This window comes from Uloborus diversus, chromosome 2, assembly GCF_026930045.1.
Source record: "Uloborus diversus isolate 005 chromosome 2, Udiv.v.3.1, whole genome shotgun sequence".
Lineage (NCBI taxonomy): Eukaryota > Metazoa > Arthropoda > Arachnida > Araneae > Uloboridae > Uloborus > Uloborus diversus.
In genome coordinates this window covers 165,627,499-165,650,916 of record NC_072732.1, presented here as the reverse complement: position 1 = coordinate 165,650,916, position 23,418 = coordinate 165,627,499, and the positions used below count along the sequence as shown (strand labels likewise).

The 23,418-nt window shown below is 34.4% G+C and overlaps 1 protein-coding gene across 3 annotated transcripts in view; it reads right to left on the bottom strand.

The window, feature by feature from the left end:
- Window positions 1-15,813, bottom strand: part of LOC129217471 (endonuclease G, mitochondrial-like) — a 32,492-nt gene extending 16,679 nt beyond the window's left edge. Inside the window, exons 1-3 of one of the 3 annotated variants that reach the window (XM_054851775.1) lie at window positions 15,739-15,813; window positions 9,365-9,564; window positions 1,054-1,303 (exon numbers count right to left, since the gene is read on the bottom strand). In XM_054851775.1, coding sequence (XP_054707750.1) covers window positions 1,054-1,302 — 249 coding nt within the window. In that variant the 5' untranslated portion in view covers window position 1,303; window positions 9,365-9,564; window positions 15,739-15,813. Of the gene's footprint in view, window positions 1-1,053; window positions 1,304-5,496; window positions 5,637-9,364; window positions 9,565-15,738 lie in introns of those variants that run through there. The other 2 variants (XM_054851777.1, XM_054851776.1) reach the window with 2 other exon arrangements.
- Window positions 15,814-23,418: the final 7,605 nt, after the last annotated feature.

The following is a 23,418-nucleotide window of genomic DNA, read 5'->3' as shown; positions in this document are numbered from 1 at the left end:
ACATATAAGGTAATGGCACCAGTAACAGACAGTCATAGGTTTGGATTTAAATAATGAGAATTTTATGCGGATATGATTGATTTGTTGCTGTGGCTCATGAATACGGTGCAACCGTCTACTGTTATCAAAGTGAATTTTATGAGCCAGTTCGTATTTACAAGGCAGTGGTGGAACGTTATGAGAAGATACCACGAGGTCAGCTGGTGTTTCATGTTTATTTGAATTTAATAAGGTTTTCGATCTAAAAATAAAGAACTTTTGCCCATTTTGAAGAGAAAAAGGGAATTTTGTCCATTACTCATCCTTTCCTCATATTATCTGCTACTGAATATCATCAGATTTTTCGATGTCTGTTATTGGGGGTCGAACCTTTTTCCGAAATTGAGCAAAAAAAAAAAAATAATAAAATTAACAATTTCAGAGTGTCCAGAAGCAGCCAAACGTTAGATGATATGTAGTTGCATTACAGAAAAATAGTTTAAAAAGTCTAAGTACTTACATTGAAAGTCTCTGAAAATTAAGTTAACCTGAGAGCGATGTGTTAAGCATGTCTGTGATTGGTGACGTTATTTTGTTAGTTTTCAGGGATGCCAGCTTTAGCAGATGTGTCTTAGCCTCAAATTGAAGCCATTCAAGCTGAGTTACATTTAAATGAGCCCCTAGCGCGCATCAGATTTTTACTTTCAATTGAGACAAGACTCGTGTTAAGTGGGGACGTTTGCCAATTCCACAGCAACCATGGGTACATGCTTTTGCATCTAACTGAAAATGAACAAAATAGACATTTGAGGTAGTAAGAAGCAAAGGGATGCAAGTGGCAAAATTAAAAAATTGGAGATAACCAGTACAAATGGTAGGTGAACCTCTCCTTTGTCTTGGGGCAAGAGATGGTACTAGTAGCCCTGGTAGTTGCTGCTTTACAACGTGATTTAGAAAAAAAAAATCAATGAAAGCCTACCTAGGAGTTGATCTTTAAACGCGTTTTTCTCTAAACTTAAAATAGTCCACTTGCATCCCTTTACTTCTCACTGCCTCATATAAAGTTTTCTTCACCTTATTTCTTCGATCATATCCTAGGACGTAACTTTTTCTGACCCGAACCGTGTCATAACTGGGAAATCCAAGCTGCATAACATCTGATACCACGTCAACTAAATCCGTTTTAGTTGAAGAAATGTACGATGATGGATCAGAAACTGGTTGCGCAGCAAAAACTTGGAACTGTGATTCGAATTCTTTGTAAATGAGGCCAATTAGGAAACCAATCGTGGCAAAAGTTAATGGCTGCCAGCACTTCGTCATTCTAAAAGAAAAACATTCATTGAAAATTAAAGTAATTTAATAAAACTTTTTAAACAGATTTCTTTTTTGACCATTTTTCAAACTAATTTGGAAAAAGCAATCGAACCAATTTTTTATAAATAAATTAATTTAAAAAAAGCATAAAGATAGCGTAAGCTTGGATTGCTGTAACAATTTTATTACATACAGAACAAAAAGAAAGAAAGAAAGGAAAAAAAATTATTCTTTGTTTCAACTTGAATTATATAAATAAAAACGAATTATTAAAGCAGTATAATGAGACAAGACAACTTTATATCGATCAGTTTAGCTTTCTGTCTCAAACTCTTAACAACTTTGTTTAGAACGCCAAAAGTTATCTAAGTAAGTCAAATTCTCAATCTGCCACTAATTTTGAGTAAAATGTGATTTTTGTGAATTAGTTTTGTGACAGAATTTTTTAAAAGTTTGTTACATGCATTTATATGTACTCGTATTTGTGTGTGTGTGTGCATATATACGCGTACATTGAATAAAAATACCTTAAAATTTTTTACTTAAACATTTCCTCTGACTGATATTATTGAATTCAATGAGAAAAGTAGCAAATAATACTTTGATATGTAGGAAATTATGTTATTTTAGAGTTTGCATTTACAAAGTTAATGTTTTCATGTGAGATACTGAACATACACACACAAAAAAAAAAAAAAATATTTAAGCGAACCAAAAAAAGCATTCAAGTGTAAGTATTATAAAATTCGAAATATACGTATCATTTTCTGCTATAAATTTTCGAATTTTGAATTCTTATAACTAATTTTATAATTTGAATAAACTACATCAAAAAAAAAGGAAAAGTCTTTTTCTGTCCCAATCCCCCTCCCCCCCTCCAAATGTTTTTTTTTTTTTTTCAATCATTTCCACATCTAATATTAAATAAAGTAAAACCTTTACTAACGGACACCTCTCAAAGGCGGACACCCCTCTTACGCGGACAATTTTTAATCCCCCGATTCCAAGGCAAATAACATTATTAAACCCCTCTCCTGCGGACCCCCCTCTATTGCGGACAAAAAAATTTTTGTCCCGTTCGTGTCCGCATTTGAGGAACTAGATTGCACTAGAAAGACGCCCGTGACGAGTGAAAATTGCTTCTACACTTCTACATTTTAACGAAGCAATTGCCCGTTTGATGATATTTTGATAGTTGGAATTTGAACCCTTAACTCCAGTAGATAACGTTAATAGATGACCACTTTTTCGTTTCTTCATTCTCGTAAAATGAGTCTTACCAGTAAAACAGTTAAGTCACCGGATCCAGTTCAGCCTTGTCAAAAAAAAAAAAAAAAAAAGATTCCCTGCCTCATCTCAAACATTATCAAAAAATATTATTAAATTCGGAACTCCAACGCTCGAATACGCTACCTTGCGGAGATTTACAAAACTGCCGACAAAACTAAAACATTGCGTTCCATGTGTTCATTTTGGGCAAAACAAATAGTTTGTTATGTGTATTTTTTTATTTGCGTAATTCATCATTTGGAATCGTCATCTGCAACAGCGTAACATCAAAAATATCTGATATAAACTGTGAGTACACATTTTATTTATCTTGTTCTGAGTGAATTTAAATAAATATCAGTTTTTCAATTCGATGAAAAAAAAAACGAACTTAATAACATTGACTGGACACTTTTCCTTAACCTATTAATTCCACATAAATGATTTAAATAACCTTTGTTACTACAGTATCCGACTGAAATAGACAGTATGCAAATAAATTTTCTTGAAAATATTTATCGCAGAACAGATTGAAAAATTCCAGAAAGAACGTTAAGAATTTGAACAATAAAAAATAAAAGTTCGCCAAAAATCTGTTTATAGGGTTATGGTTTTAAAATTGTGTGAAAGAATAATGTATCTTGACAAGATATCGCATATCAGTTAAATCATTTCCATGACGAATGAATTAAATGCATGATAATTTCTTTTGATATCCAATCATATAGTCATAGAAATAAATTTTCTAGTGTTATACGTTACTCTTGACAGTCTGTCACGTATGTGCACTATGTGACAAAAATGTCAACAAATGCCGGAAATGTCACGAAACTGAACTTAATATGTACTAATGTATAGAAAAAACGGTACAAAATGAAAATGCGTCCGAAGCGAACCAAAAATTTATGAATTCCGAATTCAACATCGTGAAAATGGCTGCTTCAGAACAACTTACTGTGTGTTCTGCATAATTTTTTACTTTCGTAATACTTTTTGATTTCTAATCTCTTTCTACATGGGTCAGAATAACCAAAAGACTTTGAAAAATCTTTTCAAATGAATAAAGAACAAAAAATCAAACATGCGAACAAAAATATCTATCATTTCCTAAGTTTAGAAGCAATTTATATGTTACAGCGTGCGTTTGTTTTAGTTTTTTCATCGGCCATTAGACAGTGGCTGCAGCGCCCCCTATAGTTTGTTGGAGTTGCGAATTACACTGGTGTGCAAAAATTAAGGACGAAGTCGAAAAATTAGCATATCAGCTGAACGAAGAGGCAGAGCGAACAGAAAGACCAATCAGGAGATTAAGTAAGGTGATGTACGGTAGCACGTGCGCAGAAATGCAGGCAGCCGTAATGGGGGGTGTCTGAGTAGTATAAAGCATGTTGTCGGTGTAAAATCAGTATTTCTGGCAAAGATATCGCACGCCGTATAGCAGTTAAAATCACACCGAGTTGCTGACTCAGCGAGAAATGGCGAATAATTAATCTGTTAGACGACATCTGGATGCTTTTACCCGAGGTCGAATCATTGCGAAGTTGGACGAAGGCCGCAGTGTGACAAGTGTGGCTGCAGAGTTCGGAATTGCTCACAGCATCGTTTCACGACTTTGGAGACAATTTCAAACTACAGGAACAGCTATCCGGGGGTTCAGTAGTGGTCGTCCACTAGGAACCACACCCGCAGAAGACCAGTATATTGTCTTACAGGCCAGAAGAAACAGGCGGCAGACAGCGGGAGAAATCGCTAGACACACGACACAGGCGACTGGACGACTGATATCGCGTTTTTCCGTGGCCAGAAGACTGCACGGTGGTGGTCTGTTTGCACGACGCCCTATACGGTGTGTACCTCTAACGCCTGCTCATCGGAGAAGGCGTTCTCTGTGGTGCCGGCAACACCGGAATTGGAGAGACAATGAATGGGGACGAGTACTCTTTACAGATGAGAGCAGATTCAGTCTGAGTAGCGATTCTCATCGCATACTCGTCTGGAGAGAGCGGGGAAGCCGCAATCATCCCTCGAACATCATTGAAAGGGACAGGTATGGAGGTCGCGGTGTTCTCGTTTGGGGAGGCATCATGCTTGGTAGTCGTACAGACCTTCACATCTTCGACGCAGGTTCAGTCAACGGGACCCGTTATTGTAACGAGATTCTTCTTAAATATGTGCGTCTTTTTATAGGCGCTATGGGTCCGCAGTTCCTTTTCATGGACGACAATGCACCATGTCATCGCACAGTAGCTGCCGAACAGCTCTCAGAGAGTAAGGATATTGAACGTATGGATTGGCCGGCACGATCTCCGGATCTCAATCCCATCGAGCATGTATGGGATTTTCTAGGCAGACGCTTGGCACTTGTACCTTACCACCAGTAGCGATTCGGGAGCTTCGTTTGGCGCTGCAAGACGAATGGGCAGCAGTGCCTCAACAACTCATTGACACCCTCATTCTCAGCATGGGCAGACGCAGTGAAATCTGCCTAGCAGTCGGAGGAGATCATATCCCCTACTAAAGACTGGATGTTTCTTGCTGGACACCCGTCACAGGGATGTTTCGGCCTTCAGTCGCATTGCGCTCCGTGCTACTTTTTCAATAAAGCTTCTTTTTATCCCTCTGCTTTCTCTTTTAGTAAGTGTTGCTTACATTACACATGTCCTTACGTATTGGGGATCTTACGGTATTAAATGTGTTGATTTGGAAAGCTTTTGTACAAAGTTATATTGAAAAAACAGTCTCGTCCTTAATTTTTGCACACCAGTGTATAATTCCGTGGCTCGAGTTCCATTGTTGATGACATCAGGAGCGTTACTCTATCATTCGCTATATGAGGATTACAATAATGTACTATTTTGTATCATCAAATGCGATATTGATGCGAACTAACCAATTTTACTGAATTTTTAATTTAATATATTACGTACTTACTTAAAGCTTTTGCGTGTCGCCTTCAGCAACAAAGCAGAACATTGAAGTGCAAATAGCTAGTTGCTTTAACGTATTTTTTTCACATTTAGCAAGATTTCATATACAATATTTTCAGATGCACGCAAAAGAGGACGTATCGCGCCGGTAAAGTTGAGCGGACAAAGAAAAGAGAAAAATTGTCCGAATGTCAAACATATCTTTTGGAACAATGCCCGACGGCACTTAGTGTAAATTAAACTTCCTTTTATCGCATTGCGCTTGAAATGTTGTTAATCAAGATATAAAACATCCAAGGAAACAGGATTTTCCTAAGAATTGAGAAATGAGACTAGATAAAGTAAAGTATGAAGTCGTGATTTAGGGCAAGTTCAAGACGTTTATTCTTTCTTATTCAAGTCTGGAGGTTAATCGTCGACGTAGCTCGCCCTAAAGAAATCATCATGGCTCTGTAGACATCATTTGAGAAAAATCCCGTTTTGATCATACATTCGGACCCCGTTTTAAACCGTTTTTATCTCGACCAAGGGAACAACGGAACCACTTTGCTGTAACGAAATTTCGTTAAGCCGATATTATGAACGTTGACATTGTTCCTACGTTATTTTGATTTGAGGATTACAAAAGTCTTCGCTACAACAAGACTTCTGCTGTAAACTTCGCTAAAACGGGATGTGATTATTTATAGCAAAATAAAGATTTATAATTTGTTCTTATTTATCATTTATATATTTAAATAGGGTGCTAATCTTTATACATAAATGGCTACTTCTGTGTGTATGTATATATATCCGGGGTAATCTTCAAAACTACGGGACCAATTTCAACCATTTTTCCACCATAGATAGCTACATTATCAGGGAGCAACTTAGGCTATAATTCATTCCTAAAAAACTTAGTTTAAAAACGTTATGATGGTAAACAGTAAATGTTATGTAATTTCCCCATTAAATGATTAAAATAAAACCCATTGTTACGAAAATTCGTTACCTTTAAACAACAATATTAAAAGTAATCATTATGAAAATTTTGAATCAAGGCTTCTCCGGATCAAACATGAGTTTAAAGTCATTTAAACATTTAGAAACTCTACTTTTTGCACACTTAGATCAGAGAGTTTTTTTTTTTTTTCTTTTTTTGTGTGTGTACTATTTAATTAAATAAAACGCACGGTTTTTTTTTTTAGTGTTTTTTGTTTTTGCTAGTTCATACTTTAGAAATTCTTCAAATTTTTATATGTTTCAATTCGCGCTTTCACTTCTAAATGAACACTCGTTCGCTCTTTATACTTATTGCTATTTTACTTTTATGGCTAAGGACGAAGCTCGATTTTTAATCACGTCAAAGCAGTGTGTTTTGAGTTCTTTTAGTTAAAACAGAAAACGAAAGAGAGCAGCGATTGTACGAAAGAGAGCAGCGATTGTTTCTCACAATTATGACTGACCCAGGCAACGCCGGGTATTTTTGCTAGTGTTTCATAAATGTCGATTCCATGCAACAAATTTTATCAGATAAGGTTGCTTAAGTTTCTTTGCATCCTCAAAAACATTGCTTATTTGGGGTTAGGGGAGGGCGAATGTTTAAAAGCAGTAAGCAGAATAACATGAAAGCTCAAATGCAACCTCAGAGCAGTTATGACGTGTATATATTTGTTTAAGTTAAAAAATGCTACCAGCATAAAATTTCCAGCTTATCATCGTCATAGTTCATTTTGATGGATAATAATATTATTCTACATCTGATCCCACTCATTCAGAATAACATTGATTCATACTTTCTCTTCCTTGATGAAGCTCGTATTTAAATGGTGCTATTTTCGGGACTTCGGAGTCTGAGGGAAACACCGACTCCGACTTCTGCCATTTCAAAACCTTCAACCCCCACTCCCGACTCCTTTACCCCACAATCAATCATACTCCCACTTCTACTCGTCAACTACGGCAGAGCAGCAGACTCGGAGGAAAAATGAGCGACTCCGACTCCAGAAATTTTGAAGTATCCAACTCTGACTCTTTTACCTTAAACGTAGTCAACCTCCGCAGCCCTGGTTGTTCTCTTAATTGGTATGAAGCAAGAAAGACTCTTAGAGTATACTGCCGTGTGCAGGTAAAGGGCAGTGACTGAAAATTTTTCAGTTTTCATTTTTTTGCATTTTTGTCATCTATTGTAAGTTATCTTTTTTGAACAAGCTCGCTTATTTGGTTTCCGCTGAAAAAAAGGCGAGAAAAAAACATCTAATTCTAGCATTTTCCAATTGTTAGTATTGAATCTGCCACACATTTCTTCAAATATCTCGAAAACTCATTAATGCAGATACTGCCGTTTACCTGCACACGACAGTATAATACAGTTATTCAAAATCGAAATATAATAATTATTACAACTATTTATAACGCAGTACGTATAATTTATTTCAAAGCTATTAACTTATAGGCTTAAGCTAAATGTCTACTAGGTTTGTACTGGTACCGTTGGATACAGGTTATCCAGGGTGAGCGTTTCCTCCCTGTTTCACTCTTCTAAACATTAAACGGTCGTAGATAAGGGGCCGAGCATTCAGTCCTGTGAACATACAAGGATGTCCTGACACACTGGAATGAGTTAAATTGTCATTAATCAATTGTCACCCACCGCAGGTGGCGAACATAACGAGCAGGGGGTGGAGCCCTCTAGTTCGTTTGATAAAGTTTGTGCAAATTTAAAACCAGGAAAATAGAAAAACTTTATCTTTAAAAACTTCTCATTTTGACTTCAAAAGATCTAAAAATTTCTACTTTTTTTTTTTTTTTTGCCTAGAACATTATAGCGTAGAGGAATAGATAAGTAAAATGACACTACGTGTATAAAGTACAAATAAAAGCATCTAAAAAAGAGTTAAAAAAATGCAATTTAAACACTTTTTATTAATGCTTTTATTTGTACTTAATACACGTTCTGCCATTTTACTTATTCCACAGCATAAAGTTTTCGACTGCTTTTTTACAATTTAGGGGAGTAGCTATTTAAACAACTACAAATCAGAATTTAGGAGTATTTTGCAAACATTTACTGCAGAATTATTAGATTATGCAATAAGCTGTGTACAGCGTTGCCAACTTAATTTGTGAAATGAAAAGTAAAAACTTGAACAATAACCTTGCCAGCAGAAGAACAGCTTTGGGTCTTCTACTGCTTTTTTCCCCCACGTCAAATAAATTAAAAAATATGAGGTGGTGCAAGTTAACCCATACTGTTCAGACTTATCCGAAAAAGAACTATACTTCAAATAAGTTCTGCCGAAAAATTCAGCCCAACCTTACAAAAATAGTTTGGCTAAGTACTTAATGCATTAGGGGCCATTCGTTAATTACGTAAGAGTCCCGAGAGGGAGGGGGGGGGTCAAGTGGTTTAGTAAGGATGATATTTCAATTGCGTCTGGAAGGTAAAAACGTATAAGAATGAGCTGTTTTATATTTTTTAAGAAAGAATGAATAGTGTGAAGTGAAAAAAAGAATTGCACTACGTACGGCATGTTTCATTTTTAATTACTGTCGCATCATATACAAAAAAATGCCGAAAAAACATTCAGTCTAAATTCCAACTTTTTAGTAAATATTTCTTTACACAAAAATATTTAATTTAATAATGGTGAATTTAATAACGTTCCAGTGATCTAAGATTCGTTATTTTATTATTTTGGAAAACGAAATGGAATCTTACGTAAGATTAGGGGGAGGGGTTTGCAAAATCTTACGTACCCTTACTTTGGGGGAGGGGGGTCGAAAATTGGCAAAATCATCCTTACGTAATTAATGATTGGCCCCTTACTTACGTTAAATTCGGTGAAAAATACACACAAAGAAATGATCGAATTCACAATAAAATCACTCACTTTTCTCCTCGGCTATAAAATCTTTGCTCAACACCTCGTCTAAAGCTTCTCTACACAAAAGTTACACAGGAAGTAAATAGAAAAAGAAGACCCTTTTTTATGTCGAGTTGTTTTACAACTATTGAGGATGGAATTATCATTCCTTTGTAGGCGAAGAGATGCAATGTCGTGAGGTTAATATCCCGTTAGGAAGTCCATACCTAGAAATTTAAACAAAACTCAACTCGTGCTATATTATATTTTTATTCAAAGGATTACTATCTGTTATTCAATTTCATCACATAACAATTTTTCGTTTTCGCTTCGTAGGAATATTTGCATAAAAGTTATTATGTACATAATTATATTAGCATGGTCTTTATTCATATAGGAGGGGAAATTTTGAGTTCAGCTAGCGATGCGCTCCTAGTTTTGTGGAACTATGATAAAAGAAATAACGTATACAAAAGTTTAACTAATTAGGCCAATAATAACACGTGCCTGCACACTGGTAAAAATGGCCAATCTAGGTGGACATTAGGAAAAGTTTTTACGTCAACAAAGCATTGAAAGGACTTAGTACTTTTTATCAAGGAAACATCGAGTAAAAACAATAAATAGGTTAGCTCTATGGGTCTGGACAATTTTGGTTTCAGCTATTTCATATTCTGTACATGTTACAATTCAAAACCATGCCATCCGGTAGTTGGAGGAATTTGGAGAAAAAAAAATTACATTTCAAATACAAAAATCTGCTAAATAGATTAACTTATCTCAAACTAAGTACACCCAGAAAGTTGAAATTTAATATGTGTATTAACATCAATAGATGTAGATCGTATATGTATACTATCTGACCCAGCCACGCATTGCTGTGGCGAAGTAGTAGGATTAAAATATTCCTTTTTTCAATATTTTGATAGAATCTAATTAATATTTTTAGTACAGCTTAAAAATGTTCTAGCCATTTTTAAAACATATGAGATTGATGGTGGGCGTGTTGGGCTGAGGTAATTACTTATTGAATTTAGTAAGTACTAACTAAATTTTCAATGGTAAAAGCACTATACTTACGCTTAGTAAATTTTGAAAGTATGACTTCAGCCAAAAATAAAAGCAAAATAACTTGAAAGTGATAGTAAATATCGAAACTGATAGTAAAATATCGTAACGTAGAAATTAAGCATAAACCAACATACACTTTTAGAATGTACACTACATTTTATTCATCTCAGCTTTCTCTACAGTTTGTAATCAATAACTTCTTCACAGAATACATTAACTAAATGAAAAACGTATAAAAATTAAATTTTATAAATTAGGAAGATAACATTGACTTCGATCTATTGTTTCTATTATTTGAAAACTGAAAATTATCTAAGCACTAAGTTGTGCACAATATGCTCGCTTAACCTTTTTTTTTTTTGCTAACACAAATAGGTATGATAACTTTCCCACATGTGAGTAGGCGATAGATAGTTGCTCATGAGAGAAACATGTATGTTTCAAGTCCAAACCGAAAGTAGACATTGTTTGGTCTTGAGATCTATTTATGGTCTTTTCAAAAACTAAACGAATCGGAAATTGAAGCCTTTCAAATGTGTTTGAAAATTATGACGCTATTCATAGATTACGTGGCAACACAAAAATTTCTTCTTCCGTCAAAAAAACTTTTCCGTCAAACTCTGCCGTCGAAATTGTTGAAAATTTGATGAAGAAACGTGTACCGCTGCATAATCTAGGTGGGTTTAAACTGTGAAAAAGAATGATATTGGTGAACCAATTTTCAACCGGAAAGCGTCCAGTGGCATTCCTGGTATATCCAGAAAATTTGAAAATTTAGTTGGAATGTTTACGGCTTTGTTTTCATCGAGAACTGTATAGCCTCGTTCAGCGTGTTCAGCATCAACGGTCAGCACAATCTGATTATGATTTTTTTTTCAGCTGTCAGTAATGACTCATTATTCACAATAATTGTAGCTAAGACAGCGTCATTGCACCGTTTTTTTCTCGTTGTAAATCAGTGTTAGTTAAATCGGTGACCAATCGATCAAGTGATATTACACCATAATGACTAAATAACAAATTCGAAATTGAAATGCATAAATCTTCAATTAACACTAAAGCGTCGTTACACCTCTTTGGTGTAAAATCTAGATTTGGACATCGGTGTGTTTGTTTGAATCCATGGAATACATCATCAAGCATAAAATTTATATAGTTACCCCACACAAATGATGATTGTGTTGGATATTACGTCGTCAAAATCATCTTAAACAGTTGAAGAATACTGTTTCTCGTTATGCAAAACCTGCATTCGAAAATGCAACTCCCAGTGATTGTGTGCTACCAATAATTACGGTTCGCGAAATGCATCGTGATATGTATTAAACAATCGACAAATAAAGGTCCGTAAATATTCCCGTCAGTTCGGAAATGTTCAACCGAAAACAAATGCAAAAACAACATTCACTTTGTTTTGGATGCACAGTTTTGTTTCGGATGGAGTTTTGGTCCCGATGTCTTGGCTGAAATTTTTAATTATGCCAGAGATTGATGAAAGTTGTGTTCTTTGTTTGCGTGGCTTCCATGAATTTTTTTGATTTTATTCAACACTGTAAAAACAATTAAGAAACATCCTGAAAAATAATGGGCAGCGAATGCGCCCAATTTCGGCCAGTAACATATCTTGCAAAAAAATAGGAACGTATCCCACTAAAAGTCAGAAAACTTCCTAAAATTATCCTGAAATCTTTCTAAAGAATTCCGAAACCTCTCCAATTCGAGACAATCATTTCTCTGAAACCTTTAGAGAAGACCGAAGTAATATTAAAAGTAATAGCTTGGCACATTTTCCGACTCACGAAGAAAGTACCAAAAGCATTATCGCAACCATAGCCAATGCTAAGGACTTTCAAGCACGCAGAAAGAATTCTACTTGCTTGTTACTCCTGGAAAGTTACGGAATCCAGAGACTCACTTGCTCCCATTGGGAGTTACGTCAATCTGGACGGACAACGACGACGGTATTAAAGTCAGTTTATCACTAAAATTCATTATTCTTCCTGAAATTATCATGGAATCTTTTTGAAGAATTCAGTACTATCCCAGGTTGAAAGCCAGTCGTGTCGCTGGAACTTCAGAAAAAAAACTAGATAAATTGAATACAAAGCTTGACACCTCAGTACTTCTCCAAGAAAGCTCCAACAATAAAGCGGCAAACATTGTGAAAGTTAAAACAGATGTGCAGTGCAAGCAAGTATCGTAAGTCTAACTCGCCTGGGATTCCTGCAAAGGTACGGAATACAGAGGGTCATTCACTCCCTCTGGCAGCTTAGGTAATGCAGACGGAACGTAATTGACCTGAAGCCGATACACTTAATAAATACGGTCAGCTAATCTTTAAACTGGGAACTACAAATATTTTTCGCAACAGTGAGAAGTCCGCATTAATGACGTTTGTAGCAATTCAGGAAACTTTTTGACGCATATACGTGTTTCCAAATAAAATTGTTGAGGACCTGTGAAATCCCAACATGTTTCACGGAAATAATCAGTGACATTTCGGATTTGTTTACAGTGCATGTAAAATGACGTGGAACATTGGTAAATAATTTTATTTCTGAGAATTTAGCCAATCACATTAGGTTTTTGACAATGTAAAAAAAAAAAAAAACACACAGGGTCGTTTTCAAGATGTACTGCAAGATGCTGTACAGAAAGGTCTCTTTCGTATATGGAGAAACCAAATTATGCCAAATACCTTGGTGCTTTTATAACTTACTCATCTCTCACCGTGTTATTCAGTCAATTTTAACCCTATTTCTCGTACCTCAAATGCGACCTAATAAGGACCTTTGACAAAGTGCTTAACGGATATCCCGGAACAGCAAAACTGGACATTTATATGAACATTTATACATTTTTAAAAGCAGTGGTGAGTATGGAACTCCCGCTGCTTATCAATTTCAACTTCATCTGTAGAATTTGACATTTACATTGAAAAGTGTGGCCTCTATACTCCTCCTTTCTACGGCGATATTGTTGATAACCATCAATATCCGCAACATCGTATCATTTGTAAATTTTAATTAACTTATGAATGAAATAACAGCGAGTGAGGGGGAATACGGTGTTATCTGCTTCACACTGTAAGTCATGCGGTTTGTCAATTAGCGCTGTAATCGTTTATTTTTTCGGTACAATTTACTGTAAATTTTTTCTGTACTGTAAACACTTCATTTTACAGTAATAAATATCATAAAGGTTTCCTGAATTTTTAACAGGGCACGTATACTGCTATATTATTGATTCCACTTCCACCACCGCATCCCCCACCCCTCCACGACTCACAAAGCGCCCCCTCCAAAAAAATACGGGAGGTTAATATCCCGCATCCTGCGTTTATTGTAGATTTGAATTATTATTACAGCAATCATCATACTTACTTTTTTAAATCAGGGATGGCCAGTTACTCTAACTTTCGAAGGTACATTTTGGTTGGTTGGTTGGTTGGTTTATGTGGTTTTTATGGCGCAAGAGTCCTTGAGGGCTATACTACGCCAAACGATATTTCATTATATACTATTTATTTTTCATTCAAGACTAAAGTCAAGTAAGTAAAAGTAAGCATATTTTGAAGTAGAAAGCATTAAACTTCAAGTACTAGTTGTAAAAAAGGACAGCCGATAAAAACATATAAACGTTAAAAACATTTAAACAAATTGAAGATAAAGAAGAAATGGACGAAACAATATCTTGAAAAATATGGAAAGGACGAAATCACATAATGACGAGACAAACACTAAATTAAAAAGGAGAATTCAATCTCCTGGAGGAAGGAGTACAAATTGCAATGGGGTGGTTCCCCTATCAACTCCTTCAAAGATGGGTTAAAATTATTAAAATATTTAAAACGTATTTAATTAAAATTTGGGCAGTTGCATAAAATATGCAACACTGTTTGATTTACATAACATGTAATGCATGTTGGAACTGGTTCACGACATAAGAGGTATTTATGCGTGAATCTGGTATGTCTAATGCGAAGTCGAGCTAATAAGACTTGTTCTCTCCTAGTGATTTGTAATGATCCAAAACCTCTGCTACATTCTGATGTTCACTCGTTTACCTCTGCATAGAACTGCACTGAAATGAAAGTTTGGAAATGTTGCATAGGTTTGCATAAATTTACATCGTTGTTTAAAGAAAGGGAAAAAAAAAAAACATTCGAAATGCATTCTGCTTAAAAACACCAAACGGGTATCAGTGACATGATACAATGAATAAGGGATAGAAACAGCCTTTATAAAATAAAATATATTTTCGAAAAACTAAAAAAATATACTTTTTTTTCTATGTTTTAAACTTTTGGTTTTTTATGTTATTTTGTTTTATCTATAAATATATATTTATAAATGGATGTATATGTGTGCGTTTTTCATACAAATCAAGTTTATGTTGGATCTTTGCTAAATTTAGCCTTTAATGCTCAGGAATTCAGTTTTTCGTTTCCTTCCAGATGGGGATATTTGCCCTCCCATGGGGATGGTTTTACTTATACAAATCGCAGTTTACGTCCGATCTTTGCCAAAAGGAGGGTTTTTGCGTGAAAATTCATGAAACGGAATGTTTAAGCGTATTAATAACTGACTGAAGTTTTGGGATTTTAAAATTATCCAAAGATTTTAAAATTATCCTAAATTCAATGTTAGAGTTTTAAGAAAAAATGCTCTTTTCTACACATAAACGATAAACTTTACACTACATATTTTTTCTTTTATTTAATCCTGATTGTTGAACATGCGTCACTTGACGCAAAGTTTATTTTCAAGGTAGACCGTACAACGCCGGATGACACAGCTAGTTTATTATATTTTTCATGTTCTATTTTCCTGAATTTTACTTTTAATGAGGTCACAATGGTAGTACATAGAATTTCAGTCACTAGCAAGCACCCAAATTCAAAATTCGAATCAGTTTGATGTAATTACACATTTAACTTTAATAAGCATGCAGCGTTTGAAAACAAAGAAAATGAACACAAATAATTAACTTTTTTTGTTGTTGTTATTACTGCGATCACTACTATCATTTTTTTATTACTACATATTTCTTTATTATTATTGATGCGATTGTTAATTTAAAATTGAAACAAATTTACCTCAACACATCTGAAAATAAATTCTTATCTTTAATGAATAATAAACTATTCGCTGCGTATTCAGTAGCAATACAATATATTATTTTTTAACGCAAAACAAAAAATCTTACTATTAAAAGTGACTTTATGACGTCATCGATTTCAAATTTTTATTTTCAAGCCACAAAATCGTGCTTAGAGCTTAGAAAAAGTAGTTTTAACTGCTTACAAAAATTATTTTCAATCATATTACCTTTGGAAGAGTATCTTCAAAATTATGTTACAGCAGAGAAAACTATCAAGTTACTCCGCGTAAGTTGGAAAGCATTATAACCCTTTATCCAATTTACAAAAGCTTATTTACACAGCGTTTGCCTTATAGCGCAACTCTGTTTAGTTGAGCTGTGACCTTGAGTATGTTTACCTGTTTTAGGGGAACTAGTGAAAAATAGACGTGTTATTGGATCGGATTTTAGTTGGAATATTTTTGAAAAACTACTAAGAAAGTTTCTCAACTCCAACTTAGCGCCAATTGCCCCTGCTATTTACCGAAACAGAGAAAAACATTGTCAGAGTAGGAGCTCAACTTCTCAGAGCCTCACAATAGATTGCTGTAGGGTCTGTCCACGGTGACTGACGTTAAAATTTGACTCTATTTTTAACTTACAAATTCAGCACTGTCTTGAAATTACATTTTTTTTCTTCTGAAATTGATCTAAAATATCATGATGTGATACATTACTGCCCCTACACTTGTTTTCAGACTTGAAGATTTTTTTTTTGTATGAAACTAAAGAGAATAAAAAAACGTGACTGATGAAATACACTGCCAGCTCAGTCAATTCCAGCCGAGGACGGCAGTTTCGTACTTATTAGCACTCATCAGCCCGGCATAGGAGTGACTGAGCTGGAGGTGTGAAATCTCTTAAGGAAACCAAGAGTGCCAAACAAACTGGTAGCTAATACAGAATTAGCACTGACCAGACAAGTGACCGAAGCAATGGCTCGGTTCAACTCGAATACCTGCCTTGCCTTCAATATTTTCATGTTTTCCTTTATTTCTTAACTTATCTCACCTCCTTTTTTGCAGCAGTCAATGCCATTTGTGCAATTTGTTTGAGGTTTATTACCGAAACGAGAAACTAGACTGATGTTACATATTTGAAATAAGTTTTAAATAATTAAATTCAACACTTTCTAAATATTTAAGGAATTAACATTAAAGATATCATCATAAATGAAGAGAATATGACTTTTTATAAACTTGGGTTCGTTTTTGTTTAAGCAATGCATACTTTAATACAATTTTATGACTATTGTTACATAAGTATGAAGCCTAGTTTAAAAAAAATTGTTAAAAGACAATTATAACAGTTTAAAGTTTCATTATTGGTCTAATCTCTTCCTATGTAAACTAAATTTCAATAGAAAATTAGATTGTAGAGATAACAATTAATTTTCGAAGTGAAAAAAAGTATACACTTTTAGAGTTGCTTTTACAACGACATATGGGCACTGAGTAGTGTTGTTCGAATTTGCCTATAAAACTTACAAAAAATGTGTTTATAACTTTTTTGCATAGTTTTATAAAAAAATACAGTCTTTTACATCTCCTATGAAAGAAAAAAATTACTGATACAATGAAGTTTTTTTTTTTTTTTTTTTTTTTAACTGTGATGTCTCTAGTTTTATGGAATTGCCCTGTACTGTTTTTGGAATACGATAACTTCAGTCAGTTTTGTTTGAGCATTGAAAGTTTTGTTTAACACTCAAGCTGGTGGAAGTCACATTGAATTAAATCTAAATAACAGGTTTGAATTTACGTTTGATGATTCTATAGTTTTAAGTCGAAAGATTTTTTGTCACTGTTAAACGCATTCCCAAGCGACTCGAAATATAGGTTCTAGTGATTTTGTAAATCGTAGCCCTTCTGTTAAAATTAAAAATATGAACTGCAAATGCAAATAGACCTGCGACAACATTCCTTTCTGATTACGAAACTAAAAATATAAATTTCAAATGCATCTGTCTAACTAACGATTTCGTTCCTTGTGGAGTATAAAAGTAAAAGTACAAATATTAAATGCAAAAGTCTTAACTTCAGGCTCGTCATTTAGAATTTTTGCATGTAGGGGCAGGGGGGGGGGATCAAAATGTATAACCTCAATGGAAGTTCTATCGAAAAATAACGAACAAAGTCCATTTATATGTTGATACAATAATTTCCCAATGTGAAGAAGGTAATTGCCTCCTCCTGACCCTCCTAAAGGACGGCCCTGTTTAATTTACTACTATCTGAATGATGATTGGTCGTAAGTTGATCGAAATTCATTTTAAATCTCGCTTTAAAATTCAGCAATATGTGGTCTCAATCTAATAACAGACTAGGGGTTGATTGAACGTATGTCAATGTCAAGATCAACTGTATACGTAACTGAATAAACTATTAAAAGTAAATTGTCTTATAATATACATATAATTACAACTGCGTAAGAAGAAGTTGCATGTTTATAATCAAGACAAAAACCGAATACTTGGCATGTTTTTAGTTCCGTTCTTGCAGTCCTAATTTAAAATTATTTCGGTAAATATATATATATTTTTTAAAACTCTGCAAACTTGATCCGGGTAAATCGGAGATCCGGATAAACGGGGGACGGATAAACGAGCTTCTTTTGTATTGCCATTTGCTTGTTAAGAAAGCCTAAATATTGCAAAGTTAAAAGGTTGCATCCCTACCCCTTTCACTTCGAGAAACTAATTATTGGATTGTAAGACGCTATCCAATTAGCCAATCAATCCGCTATCCAACCTTAGAGCAACATTAAGACATCTAATCCCAAGATGATTCGACGATATATAATCTCAAGCTAAAAAAGGATTTTTTCCCACATATATTTTAGTGAACTCGTATAAAAATTGAATGGAAACAGAACTCTACACCGTAATACTTGCGTTTAAAATTTTATTCCTGGTTCTTCGAGCAGCTTCACTCATATGAAAATATCGAAAAGGGAGAAAATATGTATCAGATGATTACGAACCATTTCTGCTTTCCAGCGAAAAAGCTCCATTCAATAAAAGAAAAGAGACCAAGTTTTGTGTCATCACACTTCATATGTATGACGGTATCAAAATAATGACCATCTAAAGCAGCGTACTACCGGTCAAATCCTTATCTTTCTGAAATCAGTGAGAAATGCCCTTTGCGCCTTTAAGCTATCTTTTTCATGTTCGTATCCCTTGCCTACCAAATTTAGTCCCCTTACAGTCACAAAAATTCGCAAATAACTGATGACTGTGTTGGTTGAAATTTGTAAAGGAAGACATTGACAAGATAAGACTTCAATGAGCGCAGTGAAATCCCGTTACAACGAATACAATTACAACGAAATTTCCGTTTCAACGAAATAAAATTTCAGCACCGACTCAATTTCTAATATGTTGCTTGAATTCCACTATAACGAAATTCCCGTCACAACGAACAAAATTTGCGGCTCCTTGAACTTCATTGAAACGGGATTTCACTGTATAACTAGAAAGTTTTGAAGTTAAATGATAAAACACAGAAGTCTTAAATATATTTGAAACTAGTATGTTGTGGCCATCCCGAAACTTTCTTCTATATATATATATATATATATATATATATATATATATATATATATATATATATATATATATATATATATATATATATATATATATATATATATATATATATATATATATATATATATATATATATATTTTTTTTTTTTTTTTTTCTGATCCCTCCCCATGCTTGACGAGGAAGCAATATTCCAAACAAAAAACCAACTACACATGCAAAAACTTGACCACCATCCCAATGTCTGAATTATTACAAAAGCAAAGAGCGAAAATTGAAAGTTATTTTTAAAGCCTTGCTTGAATTAATTACAAATATTTTATTTGTTAACAAACTAAGATGGCAACAGTTAAAAATTTTAAATCATTGAGATAATATTTCCGATGGGCTCGGGTTCGATCCCCGCTGGTCGAAGACCCACCGTCGTCATTAAAGGGGACTGGGCGACGTTAAATATGCTCGTGGTCTCAATGTCCTCCAAGTGAAACGATACCTCTGGGGGTGCTAGTACCAGGTAGCTATTAGCTCTTGGACTAGTTCTAAATTCTCATTAACTGTTCGATCCGGCGATGGTGCTGCCATCTATCGGTATATAAAATAATGGAGGCAAGGCACTAGTATGCAGACCTCGACATAAAAATACAGTTGAAGTCAGTTGTGACTCTTGAATAGAAATAGAAATAGAAATATTTCCGATCATTTCCATACAATTAAAATCACGAGAAATACGCAGACGACAATCTATTACGATTTATCATTCTTATTGTTGCACTAATAAAGCTATTTTTATTCGCAAAAAAAAAAAAAAAATCTCTTGGAGCGATTGGCGTCAAAATTGAACCAAAGCCTGTTTACATATGGATTCACATTTATTTCAAATTTTATCCAGAATGCAGCATTATTTCTTGAGATAGGGCACTCACGATGGAAAAAAAGAACGGGCGATTGCGCTACCCCCTTTTTAGCTGTTGACACCAAAATAAAATCAGCTCTTATACCCACTAACCAGGAAACATCACGAGTTCAGTAATCATGAAAAAAGTTAAAAATGGTCTCATTCGAAAGAGTATCTTTAGAAAAAAAATCAACCCAAATATTGTGTGCCCTCGTCCTTTTGTTTTTGAGATATGGGGGGTCAAAGTCTGTCGAAATCTTACGAAAATTCGCCAAATTTAAAGACTTGGCAAGAAATGGAAAATACCACGTGATTTCATCGCCTGCGTCTAGCAAGACTCTCATTCCCATTTCTGGTCATCTGCAAAGCGCGTAAACGATGTTTCGAATTAGCCCGTTACTTGTGTGTGTAAAATTAAAAAGTAACTATGAAGCCTGTGAAATGGAAACTAGAGATAATAATGCATTTCAGAATTTATGTGCATTTCAAGTGTGTTTTACTTAACTAATTTAAGTTTGTACTCTTGTTATGAAATGTGTTGTAAGTAATTAATAATTATGTACGAGAATTAATATGAATAAGTAAAAAAAAAACATGCTTATTAAAGCTTATATATTGAAAATAAAATGGATAGTTTTTGATGTTGAAAGAAAATGATCATGGATTGTAGTATCCCAGCTCTTATTTATTTGTTCAAAAGTTATTATCATTCATCAAGTTTTATTGTCTGACCACTGCTAACAAAAATGCTCAATTTTTAATTTAAAATCGAAAAAAAAAAAAGAAAACAACGGATAGTAAATGTCAAAAATTTGCACAGCAAAACTAACGATGTCGGAAATTACTTCATAACAGATTCTTATCAAAGATTTTATAGTCGACGTTCATTACAACAACCCTTGTAGTTCGAAAAAGTCTGTCACTGCAACTGAAAGTCGCTATAACGTAAATGCACATCATATTGCATGTTATTTAATCATTTTCAAAAATACTGAAGTCACTTTTACCAATTATGTTTCACGTTAAAAGGGAATTCAAATACGAGCAAAATAAAAATTAATACAGTTTTTTTTTTTATTTGACTTGTTAGAGGGCTTGCACATAACTTGAAAACGATACACATAACGAAAAACATACTGGAAATAACCGACAGAAATCGCTTTTTTTTAAATTTTAGAACATGGTTTGAAATCTTTAAAAATGTCGTTTTCTTCGTATTTAGATACTGTTGAAGACTTCAGATTTACGACTTTTCAAAAAAAAAAAAAAAAACTTTAAAGTGTGTTTACCGTTTTTCTACGGTTAATCATATTTTTTTCAAAACAGTTTCATCATCGAATAAACTCTTTCAGTGCAAATATTTCACTCGCAGAAGCATAAAAGTTTTAAACATCTGTTTTTTAACAGACAGTCTTAAGAATAACAAAAAAGTTTAAACTTTGAACGGTATATTCAAATGTATTCAGTTAATACGTTCTGTTGGATGCTAAAATATCATTACATCTGTGGAATTTTAAACGAGATTTTGTGCTCGAACCCTATGACAGATCGATCGCAGTAATAGGAGGTCGTTCTTGTTGACTGCAGTTAGGAGCGCACTGATGGGAGGCCACTGTGACCTCCCAAAAATTTTCCTTATTCGACAAAGTTCGTCTGACAGTTCGGCAAATTAGAGGACATAATTACAAAATTTTAACTCCCGAAAGTTTTTTTCATACATTATTATTTGCGCATACTCGTATTTTATCGCTCGGCAAAATTTGAATTTTCTTTCGGTAAATTGAGAATTTTTGTTTTCCCAAAAGTTTAAGCTCGGGGAACCTCTCACTGCAGTATATTTGAATTTGTTTTATTACTACAGTAAAGTGTCAAAAATCAGAACTAATTGGTACCATTGGTAGTTTGAATTTTTGGAAATAACCAAAAAAAAAAACCGTTTAAAAAACAGGATGTCAATCGATCAAATAAAGTTACAAATATGTGTGTACATAACGTACAATACAGCATATAACCCGACACTGTGTTGACAAACCTATTAGTTGCTTATCGCTAGTGCCTCGACGATACTTGGTTTCTGCCAAACACACTTCTCGATACATTATTTATTGAGAGACTGATAGTTTCCAACATTTCATCTGGAAAGAACTTTCTTTTGTGACTCGAAAGATTTGCACTGATGCCAAACTTTATTTATTTTTTGTTTATTAAAATTTTCCAATGGATTTCCTTGCCATTTTGCGGGGCAACTATAATAATCCACCTCTATTACATCTGCACTTAATTTCATTTCTTTAATCATTGTGTGTAATTTATTTCACGAAATGTATGCATAGCTTAGCAACTGTCAAAAAGTTTATTTAAACTTCCTGGGAAAACGTTCTGATTTTTGACGCAACTCTGTATTTATGATCTTATGTATACTCTTATAAATATTTAAACTATTTTAACGAGTATATTTAACACACAATTTAGGATTAATTAATACGACGGTTGCATCAGGAAGCATTAGTTTTGAGGTGCAGGAAGATCTTATTATTGACGAATTTGGAGAGAATGATGTGTTAAGCGTTGAAAGTGGTGATTTAGAAGACTGCGAAGAAGAAGCATCTCAAAAATCATCAGCATCTAGCTATCATCCAAGTTCTGACAAAAATAAACTGCGTGTTATTACGACAGAAGACACGAAACGGGCAGTAGAGTACTGGAAGTCTGGAAAATCTAAAAGATTGAGTTTAGCTACAGTAAAAAAGTCCTTCAGATTCGTGACATCCCTTTCCCAGTTGTACGATTGAGAGAAACAACTACAAAACACTCTTTCTAGTATATCGAAGCGTTTAAAATACAAACACATTTCTCATCACGTTTATCAGAAGTTCCTTGAAGCTCGTGAGAAACGATATCCCATCCATGACGAAGATATATGTATTTGGGCATTGGTACATAGTTCTATGCAACAAGTTACGGGTTTCAAAGCATGTCGCTCTTGGGTGCATAAATTTAAATTTCGGTACAACATTGTGTCACGAAAAATCACGGGTTTTGTCGGGAGAATCACTGCACAGAATGCAGCTGAACGACAACAAGCCATCTCCAATTTCACCGCTGAAATATGTCCAAGTACAACAAGTAGTCCATCCAACTGGTACAACTCAGACCAAAGTGGATTCCACAAGGAGATGCACAGTGGCAGAAGTCTAGATACACGAGGAGTGAAGAAAGTAGAAGCTGCTGCTCAATCAAAGCACAGTATGACTCATAGCTATACTATTCTGCCAGTTATTAGTGCCGATGGGCGATTGCTGTCATCAATGCTAATCATTCTTCAAGAAGCCAAAGGTGAATTGGGACCGCGTGTAAGACACACAATGTTCAAGCCTAATAATTTGAGCATCCAAGCTACGAAGTCTGGTGAGTGGAAAATTCTTAAT